The 12,219-nt window shown below is 40.1% G+C and overlaps 1 protein-coding gene across 2 annotated transcripts in view; it reads left to right on the forward strand.

Moving 5' to 3' along the window:
* The window catches only part of LOC126756690 (D-beta-hydroxybutyrate dehydrogenase, mitochondrial), a 95,557-nt gene extending 85,985 nt beyond the window's left edge, over positions 1-9,572 (forward strand). For both annotated transcript variants that reach the window (XM_050469932.1, XM_050469934.1), the window contains exons 4-9: positions 4,262-4,468; positions 5,799-5,952; positions 6,099-6,173; positions 6,303-6,484; positions 8,630-8,731; positions 8,805-9,572. In XM_050469932.1, the coding sequence (XP_050325889.1) occupies positions 4,262-4,468; positions 5,799-5,952; positions 6,099-6,173; positions 6,303-6,484; positions 8,630-8,731; positions 8,805-8,996 (912 nt within the window). In that variant the 3' untranslated portion in view covers positions 8,997-9,572. The remainder of the gene's footprint in view (positions 1-4,261; positions 4,469-5,798; positions 5,953-6,098; positions 6,174-6,302; positions 6,485-8,629; positions 8,732-8,804) is intronic.
* The last annotated feature ends 2,647 nt before the right edge of the window (positions 9,573-12,219 follow it).

Here is a 12,219-nt window from a genome sequence, read left to right on the forward strand (position 1 = left end):
GCAGAATTGGGATAGGTTCATCGCGTTTTTGCCGAAATCCAACTTTGCTGATATCCAACTGCAGGAGTTGCTCGTTTGACAGCACAAATGTCTGAACATTTTAGTCTAAGGCCCTTTTCCTCAATGTCTCGTTGACAACCATCTATCAGTTAAGATCTGATTGACTTAACCAAAGCTCCTTTTTTGGTAAATATCCTTTATTTAACCAGAGCTTTACAGGCAATTAAAGATTCCAAGTGTAGCTTTTTCAACTAGTCTTTCTAACGGCGTGGTAGTCTTGTTCTTCCTATGTCAATGTGGTCGTATATCTCGTACAACCCATCGTTCCATCGACCGCGGTATTCGCCATTGCCGATGCTTAAAGGACCATAAATCTTCCGCAGAACCTTTCTCTAGAAAATTCGTGACGCCGACGCATCGAATGTTGTCTTCGTCCATTTCTGGGGATCGGGGCTGATAAGTGACTTGTAGAGTTTGATCTTTGTGCGTCCGGAGAAGACTTTATATCTCAATTGCCTATGCAGTCCGAAGTAGCACCTGTTGGTCAGAGTTATTCTACGTTGAATTTTGATGCTGATATTGTTGTTGCTATTAATACTGGTTCCAAAATAGCCGAAATTATCTACGACTACGAAGTTATGACTGTCAACAGTGACGTGGGAGCCAAGTCGCGAGTGCAACGTCTTCTCTTCGCTCATAACCAGATCCATACGCTTCGCTTCCGGGGTCTCTCTGATTTTAGATTAAGCAAAACACACTTAAATTCCAATCGTCGGGCATGCTTTCGTCCGACCATATTCTACAAAGAAGCTGATACAGGCGCCTTTTGAGTTCTTTTCCGCCGTTTTCGAATACCTTGGCCGGAAAACCATCGACCCGCCGCCGCTTTGTTGCTTGGGTAATTGCTATTCGAACTTCATCTTGGTCGGACAATGGAATGTCTGCTCCATCGTCATTGTTTGGTGACTAAGGTCAAGTAAAGCTGATAAATAGAGAGCTGCTTCACAAATAAATACCAGCGCTCGGCCACTACTCTCCACAAATTTGCCTCCAAGTGCTTTTTCCGAGTTACTGCAGCTCATATAATATTTTCGGAGAACTGTTGAAAGATTCATCTTATTTAATTAAATCTTGGTATCTATATAAAATATACTCCACCACTAACAATCATCATATCTCCAATCTGCAAGACTTGAACCAACAAACAAGTCCTGTGATTTTCCAATATTTATTTACTTCAGTTCCGCGAAGTCAACCATCTATCAACCGCTAACATTTGAACTTTAAAAGCAGCGCTTTAAACCTATTCCACGAAAACGCTTAGATTACAGCGATTTCTTAGAATGTATGGCAATCACACATGCTCCTCTCTTTTCTGAAGTCGCCTACGCTCACCTCTTTCAACTCCTCTTTAAGGGATACATGTACACGTACAAAAGCTGGGCTGCCGCATCTTTGGCAGCTACTTTTGCTTTCTTATGCCTTTCTTCATGTTTACACCGTCATTTACCTTTATTGTCACAACATTCTCATGCTCCTTGCAGCGTTTTTTACTTTTCTCACACTGATATGAGAATGTCTCAGCTGCTTTGTTTCGTTAAATCGCATTAGAGGCCGCAAGCTTGCCAATTAGGAACAGTTTTAGGCAGCACGAAAACATTGTACAGCTTATTTATATAAACAATGGAATACATATTTATGTTTGTATGCAATATATGTACACATATATATATATATGTATCTATATACATATATAAGCGTATATAGTCGTAAAAGTAACTATTTATTTATGCTTCTGTTGCGCCAAAAGTAAATACATGCGACTAACAGCCGCCATGTGTACTCACCTACACCTGTAGGTAGCTTCTATATGTATACACATATGTGCATATATGCCATGCCATGATATGCTGTACTATGCGTACATAGAATAAGTTATGCATATTCGTGTAATCAGATGCCCTGACAAGGGCTGTAGGCTGCATGGGTATGAGTGAAATTGAAGCAATTCACTGTGGGATTGTTGTTGGTGGCAGCACAGCAACAGGTGCTCTGTTACTTTTAAAGGCATTGATTTAATTTAACGTTAGCTGTGCTATTTATAGAACACCAGGAATATAAAGAATATATTTGTAACATTTAAAAAATATTTTTCTTAACTTACTTCACCGATAAAATGAAGGTTTTTGTAGAAATATACTCAATGTGATATACTGAAAAGAGATCGATTTCGTGGTTCCTTTCTACTTCAAAGAAAAAACACAGAATTTTCAAATTTAATGGGGAATGTTAATTATCATTCGAAAGACTATTCTTTGGCATTTATTTTTTGAAAATTATATCTTTCAAATGTTGATAGCGCCTATGTTTCAGGTGATCCATCCGTTGAAACCAATTTTCGATGACTCTTTCGTGCATTTCGGCTGGTAACTAGCGAATGACACGCGTGATGTTTTGCTCCAAGGCCAGAATCCGAAGCAGTATTGTCCCCATGGACTTTAGACTTTACATCTATTCACAGGAAAAAGTCTAACGGTGTGATATCACAGGTTCTTGGTGGCCAATCTACCGGTTCAAAACGTGAAATTACCTGCTTACCGAAGTGTTCCCTTAATAAATCCATTGATTGATACAATATGTGGGAAGTGACGTCGTCTTGTTGAAACTAAATGTCGCCGAGATCACGGGCTTCAATTTCAGGCATCAAATAGTCGGTTATCATGGCACAATAACGGTCGCCATTGATTGACCAAAACACGTTATTTTCTCTGCATGAAATGACAGCTATTGAATCTCTTCACGTTGCAATCTCAACGTAAAACATGTCAAGTCGTTCAATACATCAGTCCATGTTGCTGCGAACGACGCCGAAACCACTCTCCGCGGTCTTCGTGTACACTCTCAGCTACGGCTGCTATATTTTCTTCACTTCGTGTTGGACGTGATGTATTCGGTCGAATTTTATACAATAATGAATGCTGGGTCTCAAGATGGGTGTTGGTGTTGCGAATTGTACGCGCAGTAGGCCGATTATGTTGACCATAAGTTGAGCAAAGCGGTCGAAACACATCCTTCAGAGAATGTGAATTTTCGTAATAAAATTGAACGATTTGTGAACGTTGTTCAGGCGTAAGTCTTTCCATGATGAAGTGGCAAACAATATCGAACAAAAATAACATGGCAGCTTGAGACGACCCAAGAGTGATCTCAAAAACAAAGTACCTCTACTTCGATCATCCTATATTTATACCCTATCTGTCCGTAAGCCAGCCACAGTTTATGAGTATTTGCACTCTTCAAATCCAATCGACTAAACTGAAATCAACTGCGGTAACTTTAAGCAATCCTAAAAAATATTCCACAAAAACTACCAATAGTATATGTTTGTATGTATGTGTTCACTCCTGACAGTTGTGCAGGGGACTCTTCATTCCCGGCATCATGGCTATGCAGCAGCTGGCTTGTGACTCTTGTTAATCTATTCTCAAAATTTCGCAACCAATTTTGGCGGCTATATACTCGTACATATTAATGCATTCATCCATTATTGCTGCGGTCTCCGCGCTCTTTGTTGCTGCGCCTGCTTTTGACTGACCATCACTTTCATTAGTGGAATCGCCACATAACGGCTGCATATGATTGTTATGGCCTTTTGTGGTTGTCAACAATATGGAGCGCGTGCATAATATGCGCCACTTGAGTTTGCGAGAAATCACTATATGGCAAACAGGAGCATTATTATGCGTATTCGCGTATACCAAAATTGCAATATAACGGTACTCGTTTTCGAAAAGTAAAGCGTTTTAAATCCTTACTTTTTGTAAGGAATTTTGTAAAAGCGTATTTAAACCAATTTTCGAAATTTTTTATAAAAAAAATGTTCAGAAACTGACTCTAAAAGGGCTGTAAAAATAGAGCGCTTACTCTCTTATTGTCGCTAACTTTTTAAAAAGGCTTCTAAATACGCAGGAAGTTAAGTCACAAGACTTTTTTATGAAATCTTAAAAATTACTCTCGTTTATTGAAAATTTAACAGACAAAAAATGATTTGGTTGCATCCAAACGTTTAAGAAAATTACTCATACGCTCTGTCAAACTCAATGTCAGCTACAAATAATTGTGCGATATTTATAAATGGTATATCTATTATATATTTTAAACATTGTCGCACTTAATTTACAATAAATTTTTCGCTTGTCTTATTATTATCGTATTCTTATGTACACTCGTTTCATTTCCTCCCTTCTTTTACATTCCACAGGTCTCCTCATATGGCAAAGGCGTGCTCATTACTGGCTGCGAAACTCCCATCGCTTGGTATTTGGCTAAGAAACTCGACGATTTAGGTTTCACTATCTATGCTGGCTTCAATGTGCCCATCGCTGAATCAGATGAGGCGAAAATCCTGAAGGAAGAAACTTCCGGCCGTTTGAAATTGTTGCATGTGGATGTGAGCTCGGAGAAATCTGTAAGTAAAAATAAATTTATGTATACTTAAATATTAAACAAATTAAATTACAAATATTACTGTAAGTAAAAAAGCTTCTTTCTGGTTTGAAACTTGATTAAGCTTTTGTTAGTATAGACAACCACCAACACAGTGCTATAAAGCTTTTAGATAGCTTTAAAGCTGTATGACTTATCCTTAGTGAGCTTTTACTATAGACAACCACCAAACAGTGTTAGAAAGCTTCTAAGTAGCTTTAAAGCTGTAATATGTGTAGGGTTAACATTAGTGAACTTTTGAATAATTTTTGTTTATTTTTTATAGTTCGCTACTTCCCGTAAAAGCAACCCAACACTGAACCAAAGTCGATCCAATTATTCATATAGAGAATTTTTCAAAGATTCGATCCCTGAATTGCCAAAACTATCCCGTCATTCCATTATAGTTCAATTGTGCTACTCTACACTTTGTGTCATCGGATAACTTACCTGAAAATGTATCGTTGGTGAAGTCTCCGACGTTAGTCGTGTCTTCTTCTATTTTTATGGAAGTAAAACCAACTGAACCTCGCAGTTACTTTTAATGTCGAACATTGAATCAGTGACATGGTCACACTTTTATATTATTTACCGTCCTAAAAGCTAAATTGAGCTTAAAAGCTGTCTTAAAAGCTGAATTGGACTGAAAAGCTTTCTTTAACTGATGAACTTGCCCTAACTCAAAGCTAAAGCTTTAAAATGGGTTCAAAAACTTTTTTAAACCGCTATATGGCGCCTGCAAGCCTTTTATATCAAATACCGATCTAAAAGATTTCTTAAAAAGCTTTCTTGGGCAAACAAGCTTTATTAAAACCTTTTTTTCGCTTTAATTTCTTAATATCATACAACTTTAGATTCAAATTTTTCATGGCTGAAATATTAGTTCTCTCTTCGTTCATTTTTTCTCCTACTACTATAAAAAAAATAACTCAGTTACATAATGTCACTTTGCATCATGTTGCTACATAAAAGCTTTATTGAAAAGCCGAAGTGGGCCTAAAGATTTTCTTACAAATTTAAATTGCACCTAAGAGCTTTATTAAAAAGCTAAATTGGACTTAACTTTATAGAAAAGCTAAAGTGGACTTAAAAGCTTTATTAAATATTTAAATCGGACGAGAAGATTTCTTAAAAAACGGAATTGGGCATTTTTAAGTTTAAGGTAAAAGCTTCTTTAAACAGCTAAAGGGGGCTTAAAAGCTTTATTAAAAGGTTTTCTCACTTTACTTTATTAAAATTAACAAAATTAGATTTAAGTTTTTCCCAACTACCTTATTAACTTGCTGCTTCTTCCACTTTCTCCCACCACCCAGCTACTTGAGGCCGCTGTCTACATTTCCGAACATTTGCCCGATGGCGCTTATGGCTTGTGGGCTGTGGTGCATTGTGCTCACTGGGTTGCGCTTGGAGAGTTGGAGTGGATTCCATTCGGTGTATTGCGCAAGTCATTGGATTTGAATTTGTTGGGTGAGTGTAGTCAAATAACAAGCCATAGGTAGAATTGAAAATACACAAAAAACAAACACAAACAGCGACATCTAGCGTTGCATAAAAGCTTTACGTAAAGCTTTAAACTTGCACTTAAGACTAATAACAGTATAATTTCACTGCAGGTGCCGCACGTTTGACCCAGATTATGTTGCCGTTAATTCGCCGCTCAACTGGACGCGTTGTCTTCTTGACCTCAGGTGTGTACAGTGTGCCTTTTAATACATATATATTAACTTTTCCGTCGAAAAGATAGCAGCGCGTATATTATTTACTAATTATCATGTCTTTCTGCTTTCTCTTACATTTCTACACAACTCTAATTACAGGCCTTAGCAAAATCCCGGCACCAGTGCGCGGCATTCAAGGCGCCACCCAAGCGGCTATTGAGAGTTTTGCCGGTTGTCTGCGTCAGGAAATGCGCCAACGTGGTGTCGATGTGTCTGTGGTGGCAGCCGGTGAATTTACGCCCGGCAACGGTTGGCTCAGCGAGACGGAATTGCGTGAACAGGTGAGCGCAACAAGTGAACGCCTTAGAAAATTATAAAAAAATATATCGCTAGTTAGGTGTTATGTAATGAGACCTTAAAGCCAGCCTTTTGCAACTTTTGCTCGTTGTCTAGTTTGTTATCTCAACGAAAAATATGTTGCCGCCATAATTGCGGCTAATATAAACGTAGCGAGTTACTTAACGGTCATTAAAGTAAGTGAGTTGCATTAGCGCATTTTTGCCGCCTCCCAGTACTTTCTGCGTTTACTTAACTATGTAATGGCTCGCTTACCTGCGCTTGACCAGCTGCACATCTCTTACACATTTTACGACTTCGCCGTGCATATGCGACCCCGAAATGGCTACCATAAACATCAACGGAGTATTAACGGTAATATATGCGCACGTGGTACGAGCGAATATGTTCGGTAGGGGAATAGCTTGTTGAAAATATGTGCAGTTTGTACGGGTTCACTATTTAAAGTGAGGAAAAAGGTGTTAGGCTGCCTAGACATAATATAGAATATGACACAGACTTAAGATACTATCATCGTCGGAGATTCGAATTACGATGCAATATCGTATATTATTGGGGTTTTTATGCTCTCTACATAATACCGATTAGAACGGACTTGCTTTCTGGAACTATGACTGTCTGACTCGTACATATAGTACATACAAATAATCAGCGTGAATAGCGCCGTCTATTTAGCAATATCGGTACGTATTTACATAGGCTATTACTCCCAAAGTTTTTGGGATATCGATCGATTTTCCATATGTCCTTTTGTCCCTAAGTAGCTGCTCTCATCACTCTCCAAACGTGAGTGTATAGAGAAGGATTGCAGTATCGCAGCATATCCTCATTTTCATCGGGGGTGGGGAGTTAAGCTGAGAGTCAGGCACAAGCTCGAGATGGTAGTGGTAGAACCACTTTAGGCACCGGATCTAGTCTAGCTCCCTTTGAAGTTTCTCCCACTCATGAGACAGTTTCCTTATAAGGGGATTCCGACCGTTCGTCAGCACAACCTATCAGCTTGTGGAGGTCATGGCACTTTCCCAGGCCCAGGCTCAGGATTTCGCCTGGCTTCCTTCATAAAGACTACAGATATATATCCACCCGACCCTACCCGCTTTCAGTCATCATCAGATGGTTTCATTCTACCTGCTACGGCCAAACACCCAGAGTTAAATAGAGCCTGCAATCTTAGCGATTTCGATAAACGTTAGTGTCGCTTTTAACTGTGATCTCTTGTCGAGGGAGTCTTCCCTCTCCTGCTTTGGTGCTTTGAAGCTGATTGGACATCGCTCAATCCCACACTTTTTACATCAGCGCTGCTCAGCGCTCTCTTAGCCGATTCAAATGTACATATTAGGATACTGTTCAGATTTTCGGTCCAGCATTTTTGCCACCGTAGCGTTCTAAGACCTTCACCGTCTGAGCAGATTTCAATCCGCTGCCGTCACGTTTTTTGTCCGGAATCCTTAGCAAATGCCGGGGCATCTGTACCCCTCATGATTCTCGCAGATATTCCACTACTGCTGGTAACGACTCCGCCTCGCTTTTTCTCCGTGTTGGCGGGTTTCTGCGAATTTCCACTACCTCCCCATCTCTTTTGTTGACAACCCGCGATCTCACATTGTCTTTACCGAAAGACGATTCCGTCTTCCCTGGTAATGACCACCCGCCAACGCCTTCGCCTGTTTTCGAAGAGTTCGATTTCTATCTACATCTTCGGAATTATTTTTTGTTCCCCTGCTATAGGGGTCCCCACTCTGAGTCGCTATTAACCTCCTGGCAAGGCAGTAAACTATTATAGTCCCAAAGTTAACGCAGTAGTGATACAAAGTCCAAGATACCAACTACGTTTAGAGCCAATCAAGAAAAACAGGAACGTCCTCTAAGGCTTGCCAGCGTTTTAGTGTCACGAGGACCTTGGCATTAAACCACCAATCATTTCTGTAGAGTCTCACTCTTACATACTAAGGTGGAAGAGCACTAGACCTACCAGCATAGGTTTTAACGAAATCCAAAAACAGCATTCTAGAAATAATCCGTGTCGGTCTCTCTTTTTCTGTCAATTCGGTTCTAACCCACTATTGGAATTCAACAGGATTGACATACATCTCCTTTTTCTCAATTAACTAATAAAATACTCTTTTCAGGCTAAGGAAATGTGGGCCCAATTGACCTCCGAACAGAAGAAAACCTATGGTGAAGATTACTATGAAGCTGCTATGACCTCATTGGAGAAGTACTCAAGAGAGGTAATAATTGCAAATTGTTCAATTAAATTAGTAGGAATATGGCATAACTCGTCTAACATCTTGCTCCCTACAGACCGCTGACATACAACCCGCTCTGCGTGTGCTGATCGATGCCGTCTCGCGCACCTTCCCCATGGCACGCTACACACCGGTGACTGCACGCGAAAAGATCGAAATTTTCATGGCCGAACACTTGCCCACCGCACTCTACGAAATCCTCTTCGCCGAGCCCAAAAAGAAGGTGCGTCCACAAGGTGCTTTCTAAATGACAGCACCGCATAGGCGAGCAAAGGAAAAGGCAAACAGACCAAAGGACACGGCTGAAATACTAAAGAGCGTTCACTGCACAAATTTGTATTGTTGTGATCATTTGAATAATAAATATGATTAGCATTCGGTAATAAACAGCTTATATTGGCCAAATTGAATAAGTAGCATAGTCACACATATACATATGCAATAATTAACCATACTCTAAAGGCGTAATTTTTGTACTAAAAAGCATTTATTTTTATATCCTTTGACGAATTACATTTTTCAGTTCAATAAATTTCCATTTGCCATAGTTTGAAAGCGCCAAAACGCATTTAAGTAATTGTTTAAATTATTTTTTTTTTTTTTTGTGAACATATGTTCTTGAGTTGTCTCTATGTATGAATTTGCATTAAACACTGATTTCACTTTACTTGTGTAGTTCTTAAGCTCATACGCAATAAGCCAAATTTTAATATATGTACTTAAATAACTGTATTTCTTTTGAATATGTAGGTAAAAATTGTGAGATTTTCAATAAAGGTGAACACAAACAACGATTGGACAAAAATTTGTTTGGTTAGTTGAAGAGGAAGATTGCTTAGGCAACTGACGAACTGATTATTTAGTTAAATATTTCTAAGCAATAAACTCCATTAAATATTAAGAGGATTGAGGATTCCAAGTGTAGCCAGTTCCTTCTCCACCTGATCTTTCCATCGGCTTCCTCTGCTCAGAGCTTAAGTATTTTCATTCTCGCGGATGACATGTCCATGCCCATTGACTGCGGTATTCGCGATTCCCACGACACCTGGTTCTACGCACCGGAATTGACTCGGATTTTATCCGACCATGGCCTGTTTTTTCGGCGATCTAAAAAAAAAACAAAAAAACTGCGGTATTCGCCGTAGCCAATACTCAAAGAACCATAATTTTTCCCATAACCTTTCTCTCAAAAACTCGTAACACTGACTCATCAGATTTTGTCATCGTCCATGCCTCTAGCAAGATGGGAATAATGAGTGCCTGATGGAGTTTGATCTTTGTGCGTCGGGAGATGACTATACTTCTCAATTGCCTACTCAGTACGAAGTATCACCTGTTGATAAGAGTTATTCTGCGTTGGATTTCGAGGCTCACGTTGTTGTTGGTGTTAATGCTGGTTTCAAAATAGAAGAAATTATCTACGACTTCGAAGTTATGACTGTCAACGGCGACGTGGAAGCCAACTTGTCTTGCCCTCGTTCACTACCAGAGCCATTTGCTTCGTTTCTTTATCCAAACTGAAGAAAGCAGAACGGCGCGGTTGTTATGGCCATTGATATTGACTCGTACTCTGTACACTTGACATATAGTTGGCGGCTCCCTTTTTGTGGATGGGGTAGAGCTCTCTTAAATTCCAATCGTCTGGCATGCTTTCGTCCGACCATATTCTACAAAGAAATTGAGGCATGTTCCTTCTCAGTTCTTCGCCGCAGTATTTGTATAGCTCGAACGACAATCGATCAGCTCCCGCCGCTTAGTTGTTCTTCAGAGGAGTGATTGCTATTCGAACTTATTCATGATCTGGCAATGGAACGTCTGCTTCATCGTCCTCGATTAGGGAATCTCTTGCTGTTATACTTCACTGCCGTTCAGCAGGCTAGAGAAATGATCACTCCACCTCTTTAGTATGGTCTGAACATCAGCCAATAGATCACCATCTCGGAACCTACAAGAGTATGTTCCGGTCTTGAAACCTTCCGTTAGTCCCCGTATCTTTTTATATAATTTTCGCGCATTATCTCTGTCGACCAGCTCTCAAGCTCTTCGAAATCACACGTTTTGACGTCTTTTTTTTTTGTCTTCATATGCGTCTCGCTTCCCTCTTCAACTCTCGTTATCTATCCCATCCCGCGCATGTTGTGGACAATTGTAACGTCGCGAGGTAGAAGGTTGGTTTTCTCTCTCCAACGACAGCGTACCAGCTGTTCTTTTGCCTTTTCCGAAAGCCAATGTCTCAGTCATTGTCCCGTCCAACGCACTTCTTGCACTGCGGAGATGTCGGCTTTTACTCTAACGAGAACATCAACCATCTGGACAGCAGTAACTTTCCAATTAAGGGACTGAATATTCCAGGTGCATTCCCTAATCCTTAAACGTTGCAGTGGTCGTCTTCAAAAGGGTTTCTCTCATCCGAGCCTGTTTTGTCCTTTTCATTGGGGGTGTTTTTTTACGTGGCGGGTCCCGAACCCAGCGCACAACCCTGTGGAGGCATGTCTCGCCTTCAAACGGATGTTTTTTGGCTACCTAAAGGGTACTTGGTCTTAGACCGGAAGTCGTGAGCTGCTTGAGCCATATGTAAAAGAATCGTTTCTGGAAACTCCCAAGTGAATAGCGCTCAGAGAAATTTCCTCACTTGCGTGAATGTATACACAAGGACACATCCTCCAAATATTGAGGTCTAGTAAAAATTTAATTCGTTATTTTTTCCATAGGAGTCTTTAGAAATTTTCTTTAGTGAGAGTTTATTCTTACGTTGGCATGCTATACTTGTATATTCCGGAACCGTGGAGAACAGCTAGTGTGTTCCTCATACCTAAGTTAGGAAAGAAAAACTACTTAATGGCTAAGTCCTACAGGCCTATTAGTCTCACTGCCTTTATGCTGAAAGAATGCAAAAGATTACCGATAACGAGATCAGTTCGAAGGTGTTGAAGTTCGCTGCCCTACATTCAAACAAGCATGCGTACAGAGCAGATCTACTAACACTGCACTGCAACTTACAGCTGAAGTATAAAGATCGCTGAAGAATGAAGAGGTGGTGATATATGCCTTCTTGGATATCGAAGGGACTATAAAAGCTGAGATCACGGTGGGTAGAGCAATGTACATCCTGGGGCTAAGATGATGAGCTCAGCAAACACCGCCTTGTTCGTCTTATTATTTAACCTCGTAGTAGATGGACACCTTCAGCTGTTCACAAACAATTGGATTCGTTGTCAAGCGTCAACATATTTGAACTTTATCTGCGATTACGTACCGGTTTAAGCCTAATTCGTATATTTTACATAAAAAAAAAAAAAAAGGATTCGTAAGACGGCAAAAGGTTGGTGATAACAGATTTAAGTTTGACCTACTACTGATTGTGATCACTGACCAAGTCTGAGCACCTGGCCTAGATTGCACAGCGATTCTTAGACGCAGATTTAAGACCCTTGGATCCTTAAGTCTCGGTACAAGCCTGAATTAAATTA

Source organism: Bactrocera neohumeralis, chromosome 4 (assembly GCF_024586455.1).
Source record: "Bactrocera neohumeralis isolate Rockhampton chromosome 4, APGP_CSIRO_Bneo_wtdbg2-racon-allhic-juicebox.fasta_v2, whole genome shotgun sequence".
Classification (NCBI taxonomy): Eukaryota; Metazoa; Arthropoda; class Insecta; order Diptera; family Tephritidae; genus Bactrocera; species Bactrocera neohumeralis.